The following is a 26,709-nucleotide window of genomic DNA, read 5'->3' as shown; positions in this document are numbered from 1 at the left end:
TCACACCCATATTAACCCACCCAGCGGACCAGGTTGACGGGCGATTTGGAGACCTACGGTAAGGAACCAGGGTCTCCGGCGTCCCCTGTGTTTCTAGATACTTCAGGGCCGGTCTGGGCCCCCTGGCTGTAGGGCTGAGACGGAGGCATTCAGGCTAGACCAACGGGTCCTGCCCCGGCCACGTCAGCAGAGCCTGCCTGATCCTGTCGCTGGGTGCTGGCCAGAGTGCTAAGAAAGCACAAAAGACTCAGGCGGAAAAATCAGACAGACCCTAAGGTGGTTTAAAAAATGTGCAAACCCAGGTATGCTGCAGGCTGGAAGCTGGGTGTAGCCGAGGCGTGGGGGCAAATGAGCATGTTTGGATTAAAAAAGGCCAACGCATCTAACAGCCAGGAAGGTTTGCTTTAACATTCCAGCATGTTCTGTTGATTTATGGCTGTTGCTAGGTAACAGAGTACACTAAGCCTGCATGATTTTAAAGCTACGGCTCCCGACTGAAGAGTCGACAGAAAGAGAAAACCATTAATCGGGGTGGGGGCTGGGGGTGGATTTAAATGCAACCCAGAAGACAGGGAACTGTTGGGAGCAATGAGAGCGAAGCCAGGTCCACCCCTCCGTGTCTGCTGTCCTTCAAGGGTGTGTTCTTGCTGTGAGTGTGGAGAGCTGGCTACAGACACGGGCTTCTCCTTCAGGAAGGCACCGGCATAAATTTATCTTTCATTTTGCACTAAATCGATCTAGTATGTGTCAGATTTCTAACACAGCACTGTTAGTGTACCAGATGTACGGAGTGTGTCATCTTGATGGGCAGGATACATTGTGCCGTTTTCATGTTGCACACAACTCCCACCTCTCCCCAGCACCATGGCTTTGCTAAGCTGTGTGGCCTGCTTGGGATAGGACAGTGAAAAAGACAGAAGCCCCCAGACTCTCCTCCGTGTCCACACGCCCCTCGCCCCGGCTCCCTGAGGCTGACATTCTGATTGAGGGAGACAGACAATAGTCCTGATAAACAAGAAAAAATTTTAAAGCAAAGCCCAGAAAGGGGGACCAGGAGGGGTGTGTGTGTGTGTGTGTGTGTGTGCGTGTTTGTGTGTGGGTGGGTGGATGGTGGGCGTACTGGTTGCAATTGTAGGTAGGGGGAACCTGGTTGGCCTCATTAGGAAGGTGACATTTGAGTCAAGTCTTGTACAAGGTGAGGGGCCGAGGCTTGCAGGTATCTGAGGGAGGAATGGCCCAGGGGAGGAAACAGCAGATGCAAAGTCCCCGAGGCAGGGTTATGCATGTTGAACTGGAGGAACAGCTGGGAGGCTGGTGTGTTGGAATGGAGTGAGGAGGGAGACTGGGGAGGGGAAGCAGATTCTACAGGGTCCCCAGGCCACTGGGAGGGCATCATTGTCTTGGCAGGTCAGAATCCTAACCCTGAAGTTCAGTCCCACACCTGGGGCCCATGCCTTTGACAGGCCTCCCTCCTGCCAAAGGCTGGCTTGGTCCTTTTGGAGTGGTATGCACCTGTGTCATTGCTGCGTGTTCTCCAAACCCCAGGTCCCCTCTCTGTGGTGTCTCTTAGCTTGCATTCCATGAACGTAGTGCCTGAGCCTGGCATGTGTGTGTAGGCAGTTTATTTGGGATGAGATCCTAGGGCACATCATTCGAGTCCCTGCTGTAGGGATGGGGGCTCCAGTCTACTGAGAATTATACAGAGGGCTCCAGAACTGATCTCTGAAAAACAGCAGTAGTTCTCCAGGGATTATCAGTTCAGATTGGTGGAGGGTTGGCGTGGGGGCACTGACTTTCACTCACACTTGAGCATGTGCTCCAGGCCCAGTGGTGTGGGCAGAGGCCTTGGAGTGGAATGCAGAAAGACACCAGAGCACTCGAGGGGAGGCTCTCGTGGCATCCCCCTACCCCATCAAGTCTTCAGCACTATGACCCTGGACAGGCCAAAGACCAGACCTCCCTGTCTGTGGGGTTGGCCAGGGGTAGGCAGGGGCGCTGGCTGACCCTGTTGGAGTCCATCTTGGGTTTTTGGATGGCAGTGGGTGGTGATACCTTCTCTGACTCTGGCCAAGGCACTGTGGGATGTGTCCTCAGAGCTGCTACTGGCTGTGTCCACCCCATGAGAGAAACAGAGAGGAGAGGCAAAGAGGGTCCCATGGAGTTTAAGCCCCAGGGCCCACTGTCAGGGCCTGGAATTGTGTCCCCTTTTTTGCTAAGCTAGTTTAGGCTGGCTTTTTGTCACTTGCAGTCAGAGGATCCTGATTAAGCCTCCTTATTGTCCCTGGTGTTACCAGTCCCTGGAGGACAGTAGTTTACTCAGGCCCTGCAGCAGAGCCAGTGGGTGGAGCCCGGCTATATTAGTCTGTTCTCGCATTGCTATGAGGAACTACCTGAGACTGGGTAATTTATTAAGAAAATAGGTTTAATTGACTCACAATTCTGCAGGCTGTACAGGAAATATGGCTAGTAAGCTTTCCTCAGGAAGCTTATAATCATGGCAGCAGGTGAAGGGGAAGCAGGCACATCTTCCTGTGGCCAGCAAGAGAGAGACAGAGAGAAGGGAGAAGTGCCACATGCCTCTAAACAACCAGATCTCATGAGAACTCACTCACTGTCACCAGAACAGCAAGCGAGAAGTCTGCCTGCATGATCCAATCACCTCCCACCAGACCCCTCCTCCAACACTGAGGATTGCAATTTGACATGGGACTTGGGTGGGGACATAGAGCCACATTATATCACTGGCCCAGTTCCAGCCTGGCCCCCTCCAGAGACCTGCCCCATGACGGCCTGGCCTTGCCACCCTCCTGTTTGAACCAATCATCACTTCCTTGGCTCTCAAGGCCTTATGGGTTCTGATAGCCCCATTGGACTCAACCCTCTGGTTCCCCAAGGGAATACCTGGACTGGTTCCACCACCCTACATGGCCCCCTGGCTTGGCCCACCATGACACACCCCAGTAGCCTGCCCCATCTTCCATGCAGAAGCTCGTTGGCCAGCCTGTGCCACCGTCATGCAGGAGTCACAGAGTTATTGGGGAGGGGGCAGGATGAGGGGCTGGCTACCTGAGCCACTTACTGGCCTCCTTGATCATCTATTCATCCACAAATTCATCCAACAGATACAAATTCCTGCCACACACCAGGCACTAGGGTACACAACCCAGTGAGCAAAACAGGCAAAAATCCCTGCCCACAGAGACGACATTACAGTGGGGGAAATGGGGTACAACAGATCTGTGAGTGACACAGAGCAGGGCCCTGGAGCATTGGGGCTGTGGCAGAGAGTTTACGTGAGGTGGTGCCCCGCGTTCAGGAGAGGTCTGGGGCCCAGCTCTGCAGCCAGGCCTCCTGGGGTCAGGTCTTATCCACCGCTCATGTGCGACTTGGCTGAGGTTGTGTAACCTTTTTAAGCCTCAGTTTTCCCATCTGTGAAAGGGAGACATTAAGAGTCCTTACCCACAGGGCATGTGGAAGTGGAGTGAAATCATGCATGAGGAGCGTTTGCCCAGGATGTGGCGTGGGAGCGGGGCTGCAACCTCGGCTTCTTGCCATGGCTGATGTTCCTTTTCAGAATATATTGAGAGATGCGGAGCTGCCCTAACACTGTGCCCTGACACGTCCTCTCTCCCTGGAGTGGTGAGACAGGGTGGGTCTTCCTCCCCACCTCACTCTAGGGGATGTGGCTGGTGTGGTTGGCAATCATGTTTCCCCATTCCTCTGTCCCACCTGTCCCATCTGGTTCCCCTGTCCATCTGTTTCTCAGGACTGTGGCTTCCTCGAGCCCTCAAGGCAGGATTGGGTGCTGTTCATTGGTTTCTGCTCCAGTATGTCCGTAGTCCTGATATTTAATTGGTCAGCAATCATTTTTAAAATTAATGAATAGTTCATAACCGTGGTATGGACTTAGTGATGACTCTAAGCACAGAGGTAATCAAGGAAGGCTCCATGAAGGAAGTGTCATGAGAGGATGGCTTGGAAATGCCAGTGGGAAAGAAGAATGCCATCTCCCTGCTGAAGGCTGGGTAGAGTCCATTCCCTGCAGTCCCTTTATAGATGGAGGACATAAGTCCCAGATGAACGTTCCCAGGAGCCTGCCTACAAAAGGCTTGGAGTTGTGTTTTCCTGACATGGCCAGGCCCAGGTGGGAGGTGGGGATGAGTATCAGGCCTTTGGGCACCTCTTGAAAGGGCTGAACCAGCTGGTGGGAAGGATGGATGCCTGGGGGCTGCACATGTGGCTGGCAAGTGCTGTGAATTATTGATCACTAGAGAGCAATGTGCAGGCGGAGGTCATTTTCCTCCTGGGCCAAACTGCTCTATCATGCTTAATTGCCTGTTTTCCAAATTTCCCCAGGGCTGGCCTAGGGGAGGGATTAGCTCTATGCCCATTTATTTTGCTTGAATCCAGTGTATGAGGTAAAAAGTTATACCATCCATTTCTCTTTGGTATTAAGTACGAAAATAGTGGATGCAATTAAGTCAGGTGCTAACGGGTGGTTTCCTGTCCTACCTGGCATGGCAAAGAGGTGCTTCTCTGTGAATCCCAATCCCCACAAGACTCGGCTCACTTGTTTGAGTAGTGGACTGGCAGAATCTGAAAAAGTTAGGGGCAATAGAGACTCCCTGAGCACCCATGATGTGCCAGCCACTAGGTATATCAGTGCCTTCAATTCTCACTGAGAAAACCAAATAAAATAAATATGACACATTAAAGTGAGGAACTAGCTGAAGAAATATTTTCAAAGAAAATTGTCAAAAGTTTGTTGCAAGGATGCCCCCACTCTTTACTGATAGGCAGGCTATGAAAGGGTTGAGGGGTACATAATAAAAGGAGTTTTGTGGAGCATACTGCTTTGGAGAGGGCTATGCTGGGAATCCCATCTCTGCATGAGGAGGAATAGGAGGTACCTGCCACTTACCTGAAGCCCGATGTGGAGGGAGGGTTCAGGGCTTGAAATGGAGCTGCTAGGCTTCTGGCCAAGATGGAATAACAGGGACCAGACTTAGCTTCCCACCTTAAACAAGTAAAAAAAATGGCACAAAACAAATGAAACAGTGATTTCCAAGCAATTGGACATCAGACATGAAAGTGATTATTGAATGCTGGGAAATAAACAAGGTGAGGCCAAGGACTGCTCCAGCTTACTGCCTTGAGAGATTCCTGGCCACGTTGCAGGGAGAGGTTGCCCACCGGAGTCTGCTGGAACCCCCGAGTTGAAAGAATGAGCTGAGTCTGGGGAGATCAAAGTGGCTGGATTTCACAGGGCAGACTAATGGAGTGGAGAGAACCTCAAAGAAAGAGAGCTCTGGAGTCATGCAGAAGTCCAACTTGAGTGCTCAGTTGAGTAATGATCAGCACATGCATGCAAGGAAATTACACAGTCAGGGAAAGAACCCCCAAAAGGACCTGTGATACCAGTACTTAGAGCACGCACACAGCCGGGAGTAGTGCCTGCTCTTACCAGCCAGACTGGAAAATCTTGTAATTCACAGGAAATTGGGTAGACAACTCAGGAAAGTCTTGCCTCAGTAGGAGGAAATTATTAGTCCTAGATTGATAATTTCTGCAAGCATGCTTAGCAAATCATCAAAGCAAGACTTTTGAAAGGGTGAAACTGTTTCATTTTTGTTTTTTTAGACAGGGTTTTGCTCTGTCACCCAGGCTGGAGTGCAGTGGTGTAATCATGGCTCACAACAGCCTTGATCTCCCAAGTTCAAGCCATCTTCCTGCTTCAGCCTCCTGAGTAGCTGGGACTACACGCACATGCCACCATGCCTGGCTAATTTTTCCATTTTTTGTAGAGACAGGTTCTCACTATGGTGCCTAGGTTGGTCTTGAACTCCTGGGCTCAAGTGATCCTCCCACCTTAGCTTCCCAAAGTGGTAGAATTAGAGGCATGAGTCGCCATGCCTGGCCAGGATCAAACTGTTTATAAATGTGTTGACTACATCTCAGAACAAGGCTCAGGAATATTTATAGGAATACAAACAAATCCAGCACCCCAAAAGGCAAAAATCACAAAGTCTGGCATCCAGTAAAAAATTACTAGCCACGCAGTGAAGCAGGAAAATGCAAATCATGATGAAGGAAAAGTCAATCAGTTAAGACTGATCCAGAATTGATACAGATGTTAAAATTAGCCGACAAGGTCATCAAAACACTTATTATAATCATGTTCTGTATGTTCTAAAAACTAGAGGAAAGATTGGACATACCATCGACATGAAGGATATAGAAAAGACATAAATCAAACTACTACAGATGAAAATTACAATGTATAATATGAAAAACACACTGGATAGGATTAACAGCAGAGAGGACATTGCAGAACAAAAGATTAGCTAACTTGAAGACAGTAATAGAAACTATCCAAAAAGAAATATAGAGAGTAAAAATACAAAAAAAGAGCAAAAATTTTAAAAAGAAACAGAGACTTTCTCATTGAGTTGTGAGACAACTTTAAGAGGCCTCATATATGTATAACTGGGGTTTCTGAAAGAGAGGAGAGGAAGGGACAGAAAAACATCTGAAGAAATAATGGCTGGCAAATTTCCAAATTCGATGAACATGGTACACCCACAGACACAAGAATTTCATTGCCCCGCAAGCACAATAAAAATGGGAAAAAACCCACACTAAGGCACATTATAATTAAATTGCCCAAAATAATAAAGAGAAAATCTTAAAAGTCGCCAGAGAAAGGCATGGGGTGGGGAAAAGCATGTTATATGCAGAGCAGCAAAGATATAGATTACAGCAGATTTCCCTAGAAAATAATGCAAGTGAGAAGGCAGTGGAACAATATCCTCAAAGCATGAAATTAAAAAAAGTAGTCAGCCTAGAGTTCATACCCAGAAAATAATCTTTGAAGAATAAAAGCAAAATAGACTTCTCAGACATAACAGCTTAAAGAATTCATCACTAGCAGGCCTGTAGTACAAGAAATGTTAAAGGATGTGCTTCAAACAGAATGAAGGTGATACTAGATGGAAGTATGGATCTATGCAAAGGATCAAAGAGCATAATAGTAACTACATAGGTCGGATATGATATTTTCTCTTATTATTTTAATCCCTTTAAAGTATAATTGGCTCTTGACACAAAATAATAACCATGTAGCGTGAGGTTTATAACATATGTAAAAGTAAACTGTATAATAGCAAAAAGGCTGAGAGAGGAGAATAGAAGTATACTATTATAAGTAAGTATAAGTATCCTAAACATATTTGACATGCTATAATATCACTTGAAGGTAGACTGTGATAAGTTAAAGATGTGTACTATAAACCTTAAAATAACTACTAAAACAATAAGAGTTATAGCTAAGAAGCCAGAAAGTAGATAGAATGGAATCATTGAACAATGCTTAATTAATCCCAAAGAAGACAGAAAAGGAGAAAGAAGGGAATAAAGGAGAAACAAGGGAATAAAGGAAAATGGAATAAATGGAAAATGAGTATCAAGATGAGAGATATAAACCTAATCATACCAATAATCATATTGAGCAGCCATGGTCTAAATATCCCAATAAAAAGACATCAGATTGGATGAAAAGGCAAGACCCAAATATATGCTGCCTACATGCAACCCACTTTAAATATAAAGACAAGAGTTAAAAGTAAAACAATGAAAAAGATATATTGTGTTAACTAACACCAATCAAAGGAAAGCTGCAGTGCCTATATTAATCTCAAAGTAGATCTCACAGTAAAGAATATTACCAGGTTAAATAAAGTAATTTCATAATGATAAAGGGAACAGTTAATTAAAAGGGTATGACAATCTTCATGTTTATGCACCTAATCAGAGACATGAAGCAAAAATGATAGAACTGCAAGAAGCAATAGATGAATCTACAATTATAGTTGGAGATTTCAAAAACCTTCTTTTACTAACTGATGAAACATGTAAACAAAAATTGTGTAAGAAAATAGAAGATATGAACAACACTATCAACCAACTGGACCTCGCTTATATTTGTAGAAAATGCTACCCAACAACAGCAGAATAGACGTTCAAGTACACACCACACAACATTCATCAAAATAGGCCATATTCTGGCCATGAAACAAGTCTCAATAAATGTAAAGGGACTTAAGTCACAAAAAGTATGTTCTGTCATAATAGAATTAAATTAGAAATCAATAACAGAAAGAGCTCTGGAAAATATTTGGAAACAATGAAACACACTTTTATATAACCCATGTGTCCAAGGAGAAATCAAAAGGGAAATTAGAAAGTATTTTTACGTGAAAGAAGATGAAAACACAATGTATCAAAATCTATGAGATGTCACTAAAACAATACTTCGAGGGAAATTTACAGCACTAAACATGTATATTGGAATAGAAGAAAGTTCCTAATCAATGGCCTTGAGTTCCACCTTAAGAAACTAGAAAAAGAAGAATAAATTAAACCCAAAGTAAGCAGAAGAGAGGAAATAGTAAGGACCAGAAGAGAAATTGGCTAAATATAAAATAAAAACAATAGAGAAAATAAATTAATCCCAAAGTTGGTTATTTATTGATTAAAAAATTATCTAAGATTTTTATCAATGAAATTGATAAACCTCTTGGCAGACTGACCAGGACAATAAGAGAAAAGACAAAATTGCCAGTATCAAGAATGAGAAGGTGACATCAGTATATATTCAGCAGTCATTAAAATAATAATAAGGGAAGATAATGAACAACTTTTTGCTAATAAATTCAACAACTTAGAGGGAATGGGTAAATTCCTGGAAAGACACAAACTACCAAAGCTTACTGAAGAAGAAATAGAAATCCTGAGTAGTCCTATAACTATTGAGTAAATTGAATATACAATTTAAAACCTTTCCACAAAGAAAACTCCAGGCCCAGATGACTTTACTGATGACTTTCAGTAAACATTTAAGGAGGAAATAATACTAATTCTACATAAACTCTTCCAAAAATTTGAGAAGAGAACACTTTCCAAATCATTTTGTGGGGCATAGTTACCTTGATCTCAAAACCAGACAGACATTATGAAAAAAGAAAACTACAGACCAATATCAATAGTCCTCATGTACATGAATTAAAAAATTATTAGCAAATTCTATCTAACAATACACAAAGGATAATACATCATAGCCAAGTGGGTTTATCCCAGGAATGCATGGTAGGTTTAACTTTCAAAAATTATCAATGTAATTTACCATATTAACAATCTATAAAAACCTATGCTATCATCTCAATAAACACAAAAAGGATTTCAGAAAACCAACCTTTATTCTTGATAAAACTGATAAAACCTCTAAAAAAACTAGGAATAGAAGTGAAGTTCCTCTACTTGATAAAGAGCATTTATGAGAAAAACCTACAGGCTAAATGAAAGATTGAATGCTTTCTCCCTAAGATCAGGAGAAGGCAAAAATGTCTACTCTCAGCATACATTCTTCTGGAAGTTATAGTTAGTACAATAAAGCAAGAAAGAGGAAAAAAGATGTTCGGATTAGAAAGGAAGAAGTAAAACTGTCTTTATTCACAGATGACATGATTATCTATATAGAAAATCCAAAGGTATCTACAAAAAAGCTACCAGAGTTAATAAATGAGTTTAACAAGTCTGCAAGGCACAAGATCAATCAGAATAGAAACTTAAAAACTACCAGTTATAATATGAGGTAGGGAGGAATACATCTGACAAAAGACATGAAAGACTTATGCACTGAAAATTATAAAACATTGATGATAGAAATTAAAGAAGACCTAAATGAGTGGAGAGTTATACTATGTTAGTGGATTGGAAGACTCAATATTGTTAAGATGGCAGTTCTCCCCAAATTGATCTGAAATTCAACATGGTGTAAACAATATCTGAACAGTTTGTTTTTTTTAGAAACTGAAAAACTCATTCTAAAATTCATATAGAAATACAAAGGACCAGGCCGGGCGCGGTGGCTCACGCTTGTAATCCCAGCACTTTGGGAGGCGGAGGCGGGCGGATCACGAGGTCAGGAGATCGAGACCACGGTGAAACCCCGTCTCTACTAAAAATACAAAAAAATTAGCCGGGCGTGGTGGCGGGCGCCTGTAGTCCCAGCTACTCAGAGAGGCTGAGGCAGGAGAATGGCGTGAACCCGGGAGGCGGAGCTTGCAGTGAGCCGAGATTGCACCACTGCACTCCGGCCGGGGCAACAGAGCGAGACTCCGTCTCAAAAAAAAAAAAAAAAAAAAAAAAAAGAAATACAAAGGACCTAGGATAGCCAAAACAACTTTGAAATAAAAGAACAAAGTTGGAGGACTAACACAATCTGATTTCAAGATTTATTTTAAAGCTTCAGTAGTGGGTACAAGTGATACTGGTGTCAAGATAGACTAACAGATCAAGGGAATGCAATACAGAGTCCAGAAATAGATGCATGCCTATATGGCAGCTGACATAGCTGATTTTGTATAGAGACTCAAATGCACTTTAGTGGAGAATATTTAGATAATGGGTGCTAAAACAATTGTATATGTGTAGAAAATGATCGTCAATCAGTATTTTGTACCATATACAAATATTAATTCAAAATGGATCATAGATCTCAATATAAACCCTAAACTTATAAAACTTCTAGAAGAGGAGGTAAAGAATTTTTTCTTAAAGGACCAGATAGTAGGTATTTTAGGCTTGTGGGCCATATGGACTCTGTTGTAATGATAGAACTCTGCTATTGTAGTATGAAAGAAGCCATAGAAAACATATGAATAGATATGACTGTATTTTAGTAAAATTTTATATATAAAAATAGGCAGCTGGTCTGCAAGCTGTAGTTTACCAGTCCCTGTTGTTGAAGAAAACAGAGTAAAAACCTTTGTGACCTTCAGTTAGTCAAAAATATCTTAGATATGACACTGAAAGCAGGTTGCATAAAATTAAAAATTAATAAATTGGGCCTCGTCAAAATTAAAAACATCTCCTTTTTGAAAGACACTTAAGAGAATGAAAAGACAAGCCCTAGACTGACAGAAATTCTCTGTAAAGCATGTGTCTCATAAATGGCTTGTATCTAGAATATATAAAGGATTCTCAAAACTCAATAGTAACAAGACAAACAACCCAATTAATAAGTGGACAAAATGTCTGAACAGACATTTCACTGAAAATGATATACAGATGGCAAATAAGCACACAAAAAGCTAAGCAACATCATTAGTCACGGGGGTAATGCAAATTGAAACTATAATGAGATACTATTACATAACTGTTAGAATGGCTATCATTAAAAAGGCTGACTATACCAAATTTTGGTGAGGATATGGAGAAACTGGAACTTTTATATACTGCTGTTGGGAACGTAAAATGATATAACCACTTTGGAAACTGGAATATGATCTCTATGATACCACAAACTATTCTATAAAAACATAAAAAGTGAAAGTTCTTCAACTTATTTTATGATGTTAGTACAAACTTGCTAGAAAATTGCAAGAAAAGAAAATTATTAATCAATGTGACTTCTAAACATAGGTGCAAAACTCAAATTAAAAATATTAGCAAAACAAATATGGCTCTATCGTCTATCAATCTATCTGTCTGTCTATCTATCTATCTATCTATCTATCTATCTATCTATCTATCTATCCATTTATCTATCAGTCATCTAATTACCATGTGAGGTTCACCCTAGGAATGTCAGGATAGTTAAAGACAAAAAATGTTAACTTACTTCACTTCTTTAATAGATTAAAGGCAAAAGTCATATTATCTTATTAATAGATACCACAAAACAAAGCAAGCAGCCAAACAAAAAGCATCCACATTAGACAAATTTTAATACTTATTCTAAGGAAATGCTCTCAGAAAACTAGGAAAGGAATTTACTCAACCTGAGAAAGGGCATCTATCAAAACCTGATAGCAAACATCATTTTTCATGATGAAACTTTGAAAGCATTGCTAGAACTAAGACAAAGAAACCTTCTACCACCACTGCTCTTTGATACTACCTTGCATTGGAACCAACTGGACTAGACAGCAAGTGGGTTAAGAACAGCAAGGAGAAGCCAAAATTGTGTTTAATTGCAGATGACATAATCGTCTACATAGAAAATCCAAGAGAATCTGCTCTCAAACTATTAGAAGCATGTGACAGTTCAACAAAATTGCTGGACACGAGACAACATAGTGAAATCAATAACCTTCCTACTGAACAACAGTACCAATTAGAACACATAAGAAGGGGCAAATCCTATTTACAGTAGCAGTAAAATCTATAAGACACTTAAGAGAAAATCTAATAAAAGATGTACCAGCCCTTTTGGAGGTAGTATAGGAGAGTGGTTCAATGGTTCACAGCAGAGGATCCCAATCCAGATTGTCTGGCTTCAGGTAATGGCCCTACTGCTTCCTGGCTTGGGAAAATTACTTGATCACTTGGTGCATCAGTTTCCTCATTTGTACAAGGAGATAATAATAATATTCACCTTACAGGGAAGCTGGGAAGATTGAGTTTATAAATATGAAGTGTTTAGAACAGTAGCTGGCACATATTAACTTCTATATAAATGGTTGTTATTGTTATGAAGAAAATTATAAAATTTAATTGAAGGACATGAAAGAAGATCTGAATAAATACAGAGATAGACCATATCCGTTGATGGGATGATTCAATATCAGAAAGATATCTATTTTTTCCTGGTTAATTATAAGCTAATTGAAGTTTCAGTGAAAATCTCAACAGGATTTCCGTCTTACTTTTTTCTTTTTTTTTTTTTTTTTGAGATGGAGTCTCGCTCTGTCACCCAGGCTGGAGTGCAGTAGTGCGATCTCGGCTCACTGCAGCCTCCGCCTCCCAGCTTCAAGCTATTCTTCTGCCTCAGCCTCCCGAGTAGCTGGGACTACAGGCACATGCCACCATGCCTGGCTGATTTTTGTATTTTTAGTAGAGACGGGGTCTCATTGTGTTGACCAGGCTGGTCTCGAACTCCTGACCTCAGGTATCCACTTGCCTCAGCCTCCCAAAGTGTTGGGATTACAGGCGTGAGCCACCATGCCGGGCCCCAACAGGATTTTCAATGGGATCTGAAAAACTGAAAATTTGCATAGGAAAAACAAAAGTCCGAGAATAACCAAGACAATTTTGATGAAAGGCAAAGACTGTGCCATTTGACCTACTTGATATTGACTTGTTATAAAGCTGTCTCTCTACGGCAGGGTAGTACTGCCACATGGGCCAGACAGAAAGACCAATGGAACAGAATAGAGAGTCCAGAAATAGAGGCACATGTATATGGGAACTTGATATAGAAAAGAAGTGGCATTTTAAATCAGTGGGAAAAGGATGGACTATTCAATGAATGATTTGGATATTATTTTCTTCATATGGAAAAAGTATGTAATTTGATCACTGCCTCACCCCAAACAGAAAAGCATATGTAAATGAGGTAAATATACATCCTAAAACATAAAGGAAGGACATTCTGTTTGCTACCTTTGTAACTCAGCGTGTAGACAAGTATTGGTAAAACAGAACACAAAAGGCAAAATGCTTAAAAGATAAATATTGATACATTTCCTACATCAAAATGAATGACTTCTGTAGGACAAGAGTACCATAAACAAAGTTAAGACAAAAACAGCAAATTAGAAGAGAATGTTTGCAACACAGAAACAGAGGATAATAGGTTTGCAACACATATAAACAGCAGAGGATACAATTATATCAAAGGCTCTGGGAAGCCAGTAAGGAGAAAGTCACATAATCCAATGGAGACATGGGCAATGGGAAAAGACAGGCGATTCATCGAAGAGGAAATTAAAATGGCCAAGTGGAAAGATTCCCAAACACTAGGAATCAGGAAATGCAAAGTAAGCAATCATCACATACCCGTTCACCCATCAACTTCACATGAATTTAAGTCTATTCCAAGTGTCACTTGAGAATGTGATACACTGCTGTAGGAGTGTAAATTGCTTCTCTATTTGGCAACGAGTAGGAAGTTAAATATGTATATATTCCAGTATGCATGACCCAGAAGGAATGTCACCAGCATGACTCAGTAGTCTCCCCCTCCACCTGTCCATCCTAGGAAACCTTTACACTGCAGGCTATAAGGAACTAAGTCAAAGGATGTACCTGCAGTGTTGTTTGAAATCCAAAAAGGTTAGAAACAACCTAAATATTACGTGGGTGGGTGGAGAGCAGGTAGAAGAAATAATACATTAATTGTATGCTGGCAAATATTTAACAACCTGCTATCCAGGAAAAAAAGCCTTAATTTGTAGAATTTGCCAATTTCTGGGATGTAAATACTCTGCCGTAGCTGATTTCTAGCTACCATCGTGACATCATCAAACACAGAGTTGGGAAAAGATATGCATGATCGGCTCTTGTGAGAAGGTTCTCGGAGCAAGCTCCGGCGCACCATTGATTGTTTTCTGCCAGCATGCAAGATCAATGAAGAAACTAGGGTAGCGCTGAAAACATAATGCTTAGGAAAAAAAAGCAGTTTGTAGTATAGTGTGATCAATATGATCCTGTTTCTATAAATTTCTAAATTACATAAAATGATACAATGCATGTGTGTATGTTAAGGAATAGAACATAAATGGGAAGAAAGCACTACTTTGGGGATAGTGTTTGCCTCTGGAAAGAGAAAGGAAAGATGAGGACTAGGAAGGGATGTAAAGGAACTTCAGCTGTATCTCTGTGGTCTCATTTCTCGAATATAAAGAACTGAAGCGAAGCTGGGTGCTTTGGCCTGTACGTGTAGTCCCAGCTCCTTCAGTGGCTGAGGTGAGAGGATTGCTTGAGTCCAGGAATTAGAGACCAGCCTGGGCAACATAGTGGGACTCTGTCTCTACAATAAAAGAAAAGTAAAAAAGAAAGCTGAAGCAAATATGTCAATGCTAATATTGATTTCTTTTGAATCAATATTCAAAAATCAACCATGGCAGAGTATTTACATCCCAGAAATTGGCAAATTCTACAAATTAAGGCTTTTTTTTTTTTTTCCTGGATAGCAGGAATCAATATTCAAAAGGTAGGGGATTGTAATAATACATTTTAGTCTATTTAAAATATGTCACTAAACAAATAAAATACAAAAAAATAAGGTCTGATCACGATTATGTAAAAACAAAACTCTACCTTGAAAAGGTCCTGGGATAACACACTCTAAAAGGTTTCTGGCAATTACATTTGGACTCAGGACCATAACTTTTATATTTTCCTTTATTTCCAAATTTTCTGTCACAAGCAAGTGTTACTTGTGCAGGGGCAGAAATTCACTAACCTTGAGGGTATTGGGCTGGATTATGGCTCTGCGCCCTTCCACACAGACTTCGTCTTCATTTGCTGGGTCTTGGCATTATCTCAGAATTCCAAGACATTCTCTCTCCATCCAGAGGCATGGCGACCTGGGCTGTGGGTGGGGTGGGCGGGCTTTTGTCTTATCATTTCACTGGAGGAAAGATCCATTGCGGCACTGTTTTGCCTAGCCTCTATGAGGTTCAAAGTGGTGGAACAAGCCAAGAAAGCCACCTGGAAGCTTGGTCCTTGGACCTGGGTGGTCATGGAGGGGAATGCTAGCAGAGAAGCAGCTAGGTTAGTACAGCTAGCTGCTGTATTATACCAGCTGGTATATGGGCTGACTATACCAGCCCTGGAATCACAGACCTGGGTACATCCCTGGATTGCCACTTAGGAGCTGAGTAACTTGGGAGAAAGGTGCTGTTTGTTCATTTGTAAAGTGGGTCCTGTGGTTGGCTGTATTATTGTGCAACATATTAGCAGCCCCATCCTAGAGGGAGACTGTACTTGTATGCTCTGCTGAGGTCACGTGGCCATGTGACCCGCAGTGCCCTCCCTGCCCTTACTGAACTTGCATGTGGTGGTTTTGTGACTTGTTTGGGCCAGTGACGCTGTAGAGTGAGCTCACCACCCCTGTCTCTCTCTATTACCTCTGCACAAACCCAGCCATGTGCAGCTCCAGCAGCCGGGGTCCTGGGAAGAAGATAACAGGGGTCAGAGCTGTAGCCCACTCGAGATGGACATGCAGCATGAGTGAGAAATAGCCTTGAAGCCGCTGCATTTTGGAGGGTCATTCATGGCTGTGCTCTTCTAGTTCATTCCGGCTGAGGCAGGGCTGTCATGTGTTGAGGACAGAATGAAGTCACCTATGTGAAGTGCTCAGCCACCAGCTGGCAAATGCGGAGGTAGCAGGCAGGTAGGTGAGGATGTGCTGCTGTCACCAACAACCCACAACTCTCAGTGACAAAACACATCACATGGGTGTTTCTCACTCAGCATATCGAACAGGGACCCTGTTATTAGTACTCAATTAAGAACCTGGGCTGATGGACAATCTATCTCGATGAGTGCTTTTCCAAGATGCTGAGTCAGGGAAAAAAAGAATTTGGCAAACCCCACAGAGGCCACTGAAGCTGCACTCAGAAGAGACGCTAGTCACTCACCTCGCCTTGTATTCTGCAAAGCAAGTCTCACGACTACACCTAATATTAAAAGGGATGGGAAAGTGCAAATCTACCCCAGGCACAGAAGGAGGCGAGAGGCAGGATGTGTGTGGTCAGCACTAATGACCTCCCCTGTGGCCATTCAATAAATGCTAGCCGCTGCTAGAGTCACCATTAATCATGGCATTTAGGCTAATTCCAAATGGAGAAAAGGTGAGACGTAGGGATGGCATTGTCGGCGGGAGCATGAGTGTGTGCAGATGTAGAGTCTGGGAGGGGCAGCTGTCCAGGGAAGAAGCAACGGGGCACACAGGGAGTTGGCTGGAGACGCATTTAGGGCCAAACTGTGAAGAACTTTGAGCTGAGATGTTGTCATATGGAGCTGGGAGCCTGGAAACATCTGAACCAGGAAGGGGAACACGGGCCACATGAGGGAGGGGTGAGGCTCTGAATTCTGGCGGAGTGAGGAGGCTGGCTCGAGGAGGGGAAGGGCTGAAGAGCTCTGTGTGAGTGCACATCAACAGGGCTGGAAAGAGGACAGGCTGTGGGGGGTGAAGGCGGAGTCGGGATGACTCCAGTGCATCCTAAGTGCAGACGAAGAGGAGGACGAGTTCCAGTTTTAAGAGAGGATGCTGGGTTTGGCGTTAGAGGTGATGAATGGCTAGAATCAAAATGACAATACCTCATTTAAGGAGGTTGTGGATCAACAGGGACAACCTTCTGTTACCTCTTTGGTAAACTGGTTGACATCCGTGACTAAAGCTAAACAAACAGACCCTATCACTCAGCAATTCCTAGAAGTTTTTTTTTTAAGAGAATCTTGCTGTGTGGCCCAGGCTGGAGTGCAGTGTGGCATCATCCTGGCTCACTGCAACCTCTGTCTCCCAGGCTCAAGTGATCCTCAGCATCCCGAGTAGTGGGGACTACAAGTGTGCACCACCACGCCTGGCTAACTTTTGTGTTTTTTTTTGTAGAGACAGGGTCTCCCATGTTGCCCAGTCTGGTCTTGAACTCCTGGGCTCAAGCAATCCGCCTGTGTCAGCCTCCCAAAGTGCTGGTGATATGAGCCACTGCACCCAGCCAGTTCCCAGAATTGTGTACACACAAATGCTGAGCCACAGAAGTGTTGTTCATAATTAGCCTCCACACTGAACAAACAACCTACGTGCCCAACAACAGTGGGGTCAGCTGCAGTGTATTTCTACCATAGAATATTATATGACAATGAAAAATGAATAAATTGCAGCTGCATCTATATAAATAACATGAGTGCCTCTCAGAAAAAAAAAATTGTGCAAATGAAAGCAGTTACGAAAACATTCCTACCTTACAATTCTACTAGTAAACTAGTAAAACTACAGTGTTAAAAGTCAAGATGGGGGTTATCTTTGGGGTGGTGTCTTAATCAGTTTGGACTGCTAGAACAAAAATACTGTAGCCTGGATAGCATAAACCACAATCTATTTCTCACAGTAATGGGGGCTGGGAAGTCCAAGGTCAAAGTGCCGGCAGATCCTGTGTCTGATGAGGGCTTCCTGATTTGTGGATAGCCAACTTCTTGTTGTGTCCTCATATGACAGAGAGAGAGGGAGAGGGACAGAGAGGGGAAGCAAACTCTCTCACGTTTCTTCTTATAAGGGTGCTAATCCCATTATGAGGGCCCCACCCTTGGGACCTAATCACCTCTCGAAGACCCCACCTCCTAAAACCATCATATTAGGGGACAGGATTTCAATATATGAATTTTTGGAGTCAACAGCTATTCAGTCCATGGAAGTGGAGAGAGAGGGGAGTGAGGGAGGCCTCGAGAGGTGGCTAGCGCCCTTTCCTGACTTGGTGGCTAGATGAGTGTTCACTTTGTGGTCATTCTTCAAGCTGAACAGTTAACTTTTGTGCAGTCAGCTTGGGCTGCCATAATAAACAAGATAGGATAGGTGGCGTAAACGACAGAAATGTACTCCCTCCCAGTTCTGGAGGCTGGAAAGTCCAACATCAAGGTTCTGGCCAATCTGGTTCCTGGTGAGGCCCCTTCCTGGTTTGCAGGCAGCCACTGTCTCACCGTGTGCTCCCGTGAGCACCTGGGGAGAGAGTGGGCAAGCTCTTTGGTCTCTTCCTATAAGGGCACTAATCTCTCCATGAAGACCCAACCCTCACGGCCTTGTCTAACCCAAATCTCCCAAAGGCCCCACCTGCAAACATCATCACATTGGGGGTTAGGGCTTCAGCCTGTGCACTTGAGGGGACATGGTGCGGTGCACAGCACACTTTCCATGCATGTTCTCTCTGTCAATTACAGCAAGTTGGGGGCACAGAAGCACAGGGAGACACAGCCTGGTGGGGCCGTCAGAAGGAGTGGAGCATGTAAACCTGCTGAGAAGTGGCAGCAGAAGGTGGTGCCACTGAAGTAAAGGGAAGTGCGTGGTCCACAGGGTGAGACTCACGAGAGCTCAGCATACAGAGAGGCCAGCGTGCGTCCACTGGTTCCAGCAACAGGAAAGTCATTCTCATGCCCTCTGACACAAGTTTCTTTTCTGGGGTGGGATGGATGGCAAGAAGCCAGGTTGGAGGGCACGGCAGTGAGTGAGGAGATGGCGAGTGTAGATGTGCCCTTTTGGCACTGTGGTTGTGAATGGCAGAAATGCAATGTGCTGGTGGCTGAAGGGACATGGAGTGAGGACAGCTTTTGAATGTGGAAGAGACCCAAGCAGGCTTACGCTGTGAGAAGCATCTGGAAAGATGCTGACAAATTTCACCTTATTGAGCTGTCCTCTACACTCACCTTTATAAAATGGCACCTCCTCCTCCCCGTTCCTCCCCATCCCTGCACCCCGCCTTCTCCTCTGCACCAGTCATGGCCCACACAGATCTCAGCCCACTGGGAGGCCAACTCCATGGGAGCAGAGCATTTCTCTATTCTGTCTTCCACACTACCCTAGTGCTGGGAACATGCTTGCACATAGTAGATGCTCAATAAACATTCCTCATGAATGAATGGAAGGACAGAGAGGAGTCTGTACGGAGAGGCTGGGGGTGGCAGGATCTGGAGCTCAGGCTCTGTCAGCGGGGGCAGGGCTGTGTGCAGATACAGATGAGGAAGCAGCAGATTGTGTGATTGAGTGGGGGTGGGGGGTGGGCAGGGGGCTGAGGGAGAGTCCTTGGTTGTGCTGGAGGGGGAGGGCTTCCAGAAAATGGAGGAGACAGTGTGGAGGAGCCCAGACACTGCTTGTGGTGGGGGTGGGGCAGGATGGGGTGGTGAGGGGTGAGGAGGCGATGGATGCAAGCCTTGGGGCCCAGTCAGGTTGGAAAGACCACCCACTGCAGGGTCACTAGCATGGCTCAGAAGCTGATGAAAGGGATGATGTACTGTGTCGGGCCAGAGTGGGGCTGTTTTCATTGCAGTCCAGGGCATCCCGGGAGATGAGGCTGTTGCCAGCATAGGATGGGTGTTTTGGCAGGATTGACAGATGGGGAGAGGGGACCTCTCCATGATCAGAGAGGGAGGCTGAGGAACATGCGGGAGGGTGGGCCTCAGCGTGATAACAAGAGAGCTCCCAGGAGGCCTGACCCCTGCTGAGCAGGACTGGCCACCCTAACCCAGTGGGGCCACTCCTGCCATCACAGCCACTTTACAGATGAGGTTGTGCCTGGGCCCCCTTGTGCTCAGGACTTGAACCCAGCCTGTCTTTCTCCCAGCATAGCCATTTTGCTGGCCCCAGCTAGAGAGGTGAGGGGGTGTGGACAGAGAGTAGGGGGCTGGGCTCAGGATGTGAGGCGGGGGGCATGTGAGCAGACAGGTGTGAGAGAGAGAGGAGAACATGCCAGGTGGGTGGGGGCCAATGTGGGTGTCAGTCACTTTCCTATGGGGTAGAAAGTGACATAGAACAAGCACATCCTTCTGGCCCTTGCATTTACCTGGTCCTTGAATGGAGTCTGCACAGCTGGGAGATTTTGGCTTGTTCCACAGTGAAAAGGTGGAGGCTGGGACAGGGCAGGGCACTTGCCAAAGCAGGTGCTGGCAGGGCCCCAGGGTCTCTCCCCAGGCCAGCCCTTGCATGACACCCTGCAGAGTGCTGGTGGGGCTGCTGGGGGGCTTTCATCTCCTCATAGGTCCATTCTGGGGATTTCAAAGGCACGAAAGCTGTAGCTTCAAAAACTTCCTCTCAATCTCCAAGAAACCTGAGATGGTATCACCTTCCCTTGTCTTTCCCGCAGCCCCAGTCTCCCTGCCCCAACACCTTTGGACTCTCCTACCTCCACTGCAGTTTGGGGAGCTGTCTGGAGTTCCCCCAAAACGATTTGAAACAAGTGGAGGCCATTACAGACCAGCCCCCACCTGGAGCATGGTTCCACCAATGCCTTAGACCCAAGAGCCCCTGCAGCCTTGGTTACCCCACTGCACTTACCCCTCCCAGGCAGCCACAGAGTCCCTCCCTTTCCAAGAAGGCTCTGTTGAGCTCCTAGGGAGGCCTGATGGTTCCTCACCCACACCTCTGAATCCCCACTGGGGCTTGTGCCCCGTGCAGGGGACTGTGATTCATTAGGCGGTGGGTCACGGTGGAGGAGATGGCAGCTTGGCAAAACAGGAGGCAAATATTTTTTGAGGGCCCACTATGTGCTAGGCTGATGACCAGAGGGAGATTCCTGTTTGGCGGAGTCCTGGGTTTGGAGGGGAGGGAGGGAAGGGAGGAGGGGGACACATTTTCCAGCCTGGTTTTGGAGGTACCTAGCTCTGTGTTTCTTTAACTTTCTCACTGGTCAGGAGAGGTGGGCATGAGGAGAGATCTCAGAGCCCTGCCTGGGGGAGGCCCAATCACCCCTCCAGCCATTTCATCCAGTTTTGCCTTGTCGGGTGCTGGACCCCCCTCCACCAGCTTCTTCACATGTACTTAATGCTCCAAACGGGCCCCAGAACTTGCGCGACCCACCCTCTTCTACTAATGAAGGGGGCCAGTGTCCTTCCCCTCCCCGAGTCCCCATTCTCCAGGTGCGCCCTCTTCAACTGCGACCCCACTCCTTCCTTCCTAGTCCTTTCTGCCTTCTGCCTGCGAGGCTGCCCTCCTCCTGCCCCCTTCCCAGCACCCCCGCTCTTGGACTTCTCTCCCATAACTGGAGCACCTGGGCACCCAAGGTACCCTCCCCCCAAGCTCAGCTGATCACCCTCTCCCCGCAAGCCGGCCGTCCCCTTCCTCCCTCCCCCGTGGCGCACCCAGCACCAAGGTGCCCACCGCGAGGGCCCGAGCACGGCGGTGCAGCCTCGGCTTGGGCGCCGGCTCCACCTGCAGGGCCGCGGGGGCGGAGAGCGGGCGGCGCGAGGGAGGGGCCTGCGGCAGCGGCGGCGGCGGCGGCGGCCCAAGCCCGGTTGTCGGGCAGGCAGGGCCGGGTCCTCGCCGCCGTCGCCGCAGCCAGGAACCGGGACCAGGCCCGCCGCCCCGGGGAGGAGCAGGGAGGGGCCGCCGTTGGCCTGGGCCCCGGCCCGCCGAACCCGGCCGCCCCCCCCGCCGGCCGTCCCCGGCCGCCCCCGCCCGTCCCCCTGCCGCGATGCCCTCCCTTCGGGGCCCCGGCGGCCCGCGCCCCTGCTAGGCTGCGGCGGCATGGCCCGCGCGCCCGGCGCGACCTCTGCGGATTGCATCGGTGTGTGGCGGCGGGGCATGCCCAGAGCACCGGGCACGGCCTTCAATGGGCGAGGACACGGACACGCGGAAAATTAACCACAGCTTCCTGCGGGACCACAGCTATGTGACTGAAGGTAACGTACGTGTTGTCTGAGACCCCTCCGGCCGGCCGCGGCGTGGGGATGCCGTCGCACCGAATGCCCTCCGAAGGTTTGGACCGCGCGATGTGTGTCGTGTCCCCCCACCCCACCCCACCCCATCCCACCCTGCCCGGGGCCCAGGAGGGAGGGAGCCCGAGGGTACTGGCCTCTGCTGCCCAGCGCCGGGACAGGGCAGCGCCCTCCTCCGCGCCGCCCTCCGGGAGGCAGCGTTCCTCTCCCAGCCAGGTGGCATCCTGATTCGGCCCTGACCATAATTTTTTAAAAGGCTACGGCTGTGGCTAATCTGGTGAAGAAATCTCGGGGACATTTAATGGTTTAAAATCCTGGATTTGCCATTTCAGTCCTGCCCAAAGCCCGCAGAATTTTCTAGGCTGCCCTCTCCCTGGAGAAGAAGAGGGACCCAGGGGGGAAAAAACCATAATCCATTGCCAGATCCTCCTGGGAGGCCCGCCTGCCCGGGCCCCTCCCTGTCCTCCAGAGGCAGGGTCCCTGAGTGGGAGGGAGAAGGCGGCTGGTTTGGGGCTGGCCTTTTTATTCCTGGTGAGTTATATTGAGACAGGAGCAGCTGGGCTAACTGTCGGGATTTTCCAAAAAAGTGGGACATGCCATCCCAAACAGGCCCTGTTTAAAATCCCCTAAGTTGGCCCTACAAGCCCAACCCCCACCCCCACCCCCACCCCACCCCGAGGCTGGTGGGTCAGCGCCCCTCTCTTACAGGCCTGGAACTTCCGGGGCCCCCTGCTCTGCCTTGCTAGGGGAACAGTGGGGACAGCTTCCGTGCGCAGGCAGGGCCCGCGGAGTGACCCCGATGGAGGATGGGGACCGGGAGGTCTGGGCTCGGGGCCGCCTGTGCTGGAGCCCTGCCCAAGTGCGGGGACTGTCAGCCGCTAACCTACGGGCTGCCGGCCCGGCCGCAGAAGGGTGCGCGGGTTCCCCGGGTGGGTGCCCCAGTGGGAGGGGCCCTGGGCACGGGTCCCGCGGGGCAGGTGCGCGTGGGTGCCTGTGTCAGGGAGACCGAGTGGGCCAGGCGGTGGAGACCGGGCTCCTGCGGCTGGGTCCGCCTCCTCGAAGCCTGGCTCTGCCGGAAATGAGGCCGAGCGGAGCCAGAGCCCCGCGGAGCGCGGCGCGGGCGGGCTCGGGGCGCCCTGGCCCGGGAGACGGAGGCTGGGCGTGGGACCTGGGCGGAGGGAGGCTGCGGGGGCCGCGCCCGCTCCCGGCGGGAGAACCGCTGAGTCACGCTTCGCCGCCGGGTGTGTGCGAGAGAGGGGCAGGGCTGCCCGGGCCTCCGGGCCAGTGAGGCTCTGACCCGGCCGCGGCTTTGGGAGGCCCGGGATGCTGAGAGCGGCCCTTTGTCGCCTGCCTCGGCGAGGCTGAGTCGGGATCAGCGTGGGTCCGGGATGTGCTTTCTGCTCGCAGCCTGCAGCGACAGAGGGTTGGAGGAAGCCGCCGGGTTGCTGGCCCGTGCCTCGGTGGCCTGGCTCGGGCCGAGAGCGGATCTTGGCAGGTTGCCCCGCTGCTCCCAGGCTCGCTGTAGTCTGGCTTCCTGGAGGAAGCCTCTGTTTGCTCATCTCTACGTTGGGGATGATGATGGGATGGGGCGCAGGGCTTGTTGTGGGACTAGGCGTAAAAAGCGCCGTGGTGGACATTTTCCAACGTTAATTCCCTCTGCACCCTGCCCGTCCCCTTTTCTTTCATAAATTCACCAGCCCTCAGCAGGGAACAGCAACGGGGACAGCAACGGGGACGGCACAGTTCCGGAGGTCAGAGCAGTGCTATCCAATCCCTCATCCAGACACGAGATATTTACCGAGCACGTGCTACATGCCAGGCACTGTTTTATCCCTGGGGACTGGACAAAGACTCCCTGCCCTTGTGCGGCCTGTATTCTATCAGGGAGCTATGTGACCTTGAGGTCTGTCTTCTCACCAGGGCTCAGTCTCCCCATCTGTAAAATGGGAATGAATCCTGCCTACAGGGTCTGGGGGTTTCTGTGAGGAGCAGGTGCAATGGTGATGAAGGAGCCGTTCAGAGCTATGCATTGCTAAGGTGCAGCCAAAGGATGCTGAGCACCTGCTGTGTGCTGGGACCTCATACGAAGGCTCACCTACGCCTTATCCCCACCTTTAGATGAACAAACCAAGGCCTGGCCTTGTCCCTGGTCCAGACCGAGTGCCAGTGTGTGCAGGGCATAGGACTCAGGTGCTGTGGATGCAGAGAGCAGGATCGGAACAAGAAACAATAATAATCATTATAATAGGTAGAATTCTGGCCTCCCTAATGAAAAACGCACTTTCACACTGTTGCATCCTGACTATATTTCATGCTCAGAGCACAGGGAATGTCACAGATTTGAATGTTAGAATGTCAGATTTGAATCATGTTAAAATCCTGCCTCTGACTCCTGAGTGCTGTGCAGCGTTGGACAAGTTACTACACCTTCCTGAGCTTCACTTTCCCTTTGTAAAGGGAGAAATAATAACGACCTTTCATACAGGGTTGCTGGGATGATCAGTGATTTTGCTAATATCAGAAGTGCCCAGCACAGTGCTTGGCTTGTTGGAGGTGTTGAACACATGGCATTGTTATTATTTATATGCCTTGTAACTGGAAGAGCCTGTGGGCAAATAGTGGATGCTAAAATTCAGTTTGCGAAAGAACCAGGTGCACAAACTCCTGTTCTACCTGTGGTTGAGTCTACACTCCCCCACCACACCCCAACTACTCTGATCTACCTCCTGTTCCTTGAGCAGGCCATTTTCTTTCTTGCTTCACGCATTTGCACTGGCTGTTCCCTGGAATACCCACCTTCTGCCTTTGTCACCACTGACTCTTTCTCATCCTTTGGGCCCCATGTCCAATGTCATCTTTGCCCCTGGAATCCCTGCTTGAGTTCCTGAGTCTCTTGTAAAATCTCAAACATCTTGGGAAGAGTTTAGGTTTTGTTAGTCATTCATATCTTGGTGTGAATTTGTCAGAGCCGGTTGGATTTTTTTTTTTTTTTTTTTGGTGGCAGGGTTGGGGGCTTACTTTTGGCTGGGCTCAACTGCATTGAGGGTTACGGTGATGATTAGGTGTACATGCAGGCCACCTGGGGGCACAGAGAACTTTGCATGAATGGGGTCAGGGTGTGGGGAGAGCAGTGCAGCTGATAGGGCCCTGGACCCTGGAGGGTGCTAGGAAGTCTCCATGTAGGTAGACATTTCTCAAGAGCTGGATACGGTTCCAGGAAGGACTCTTCTTGGCTCTGTTCTTTCTCTTTTTGTGGCAGGCCCCAGTACTTAGCTTTAGAGTGAGTTGAATAAGCATTTCCAGACTAGACTGAACTTACAAAACCCATCCATCCTTCCTTTGCTTAGCACCATTTGCCAAGCACATCCTGCCCTGGGCAGGCAGTGATGACCAAGACACAGGAGCTCAGCCGGGGGGAGGTGGCTGAGGCTGACCAGGTAGATCCTGGCAGTGACTGGGTTTTTCTGGAGCAACAGTCACTCATGTGCCTGACAAGTAAGGCACTTCCGGAGCACACTTTTCAGCTGAGGCCAGAGGCACAGCTTCCCCTCATTTGAGCATCTCAGCCATCACACACTGTTGGACACTCGTGCTTTTTGCATCTGCATAAAGGATATACCCATGTTTTCCTAACTCCCATCCCTGGATGTCCTGCGTGATTTCAGAGTAGTCTGTTTATTCCCACAGAGTTGTCCTGATTTTATAGTTGAGGAAGTGAAGGGTGCTTGGGAATTGCTAAGGTCAGCATGGGGTCCTGAGGCTGTCTGAATGCAGCAGACAGGCAGGTTTTCCTGCATGGAATTGTCTGCAGGTTTTGAACTGGTTGTACCCTGGATACCATCTACTTTCTGCCCAAAGAAACCACACTGAAGAGGCGGTGCTGCTTGTGGGAGACTCAGCATTCAGTGAAATCTGCACCCTTATGGTGGACATTGCAGCTGATCTCCACAACAGTTTGTCTCTCTTCTCCCATGGATAACACATACGGTTCCTAGTAAGAGATCTCAGACCGTAGCTGGATCTGATCAGTGCAAGGATGATCTCATTCCCCTTGCAGTGACTGGTTCCAGAATGGATGTGGGAGTTAGTTCTGGAGGTTGAGTGGAAAGTAGGGAGAACCGCAGGTAAGTTGGTCCCTCTCTTGTGATGGGAACAGGGAAACCCTGTGGTGGCTGGCAGCCATCTGACACCATGAGGGGAGCAAGTCTTAGGCCAACACTGTTGATGGCAGGGCAGAGAGTGAGTGAGATCCAGGACATTGAGGCCTGATGTCCAGCCCGCCTCTGAACTTCCGGTTACATGAGATGGTACTTTTCCTTTTCATCGTGCACTTTCAAGTCTCTGTTACTTGCAGCCAATGGCACCGCGATCGTACAGCCCTGACTGCTTATCAAGAAAACCAGGAGGCTGATCTGTAACCCACAGCTAAGACTCGAGATACATAAAACCCAGAGGGATTTTTGTTTGCTTTCTGTTTTGAGAACCCTCTTTCATTTCACT

The 26,709-nt window shown here is 47.5% G+C and overlaps 1 protein-coding gene and 1 long non-coding RNA gene across 5 annotated transcripts in view; one reads left to right on the top strand and one right to left on the bottom strand.

The window, feature by feature from the left end:
* Window positions 1-26,709, top strand: part of PPP2R2C (protein phosphatase 2 regulatory subunit Bgamma) — a 244,447-nt gene that overhangs the window by 74,214 nt on the left and 143,524 nt on the right. The window contains exon 1 of one of the 4 annotated variants that reach the window (XM_032135886.2): window positions 21,805-22,173. The exons of 2 other annotated variants lie outside the window; for them this stretch is intronic. In XM_032135886.2, coding sequence (XP_031991777.1) covers window positions 22,104-22,173 — 70 coding nt within the window. In that variant the 5' untranslated portion in view covers window positions 21,805-22,103. Of the gene's footprint in view, window positions 1-21,804; window positions 22,250-26,709 lie in introns of those variants that run through there. One more of the 4 variants, XM_032135888.2, reaches the window with a different exon arrangement.
* On the bottom strand, window positions 2,238-7,775 carry LOC116456981 (uncharacterized). The gene is made up of 3 exons (XR_004244861.2): window positions 4,922-7,775; window positions 4,513-4,596; window positions 2,238-3,429 (listed from the first exon to the last, which is right to left on the bottom strand). It is a non-coding gene; the product is annotated as an uncharacterized LOC116456981 (long non-coding RNA).

This window comes from Hylobates moloch, unplaced genomic scaffold (genome assembly GCF_009828535.3).
Source record: "Hylobates moloch isolate HMO894 unplaced genomic scaffold, HMol_V3 SCAFFOLD_17, whole genome shotgun sequence".
NCBI classification, from domain to species: Eukaryota; Metazoa; Chordata; class Mammalia; order Primates; family Hylobatidae; genus Hylobates; species Hylobates moloch.
The sequence above is the reverse complement of the archived record's forward strand: the minus strand, read 5'-3'. Positions and strand labels throughout refer to the sequence as shown.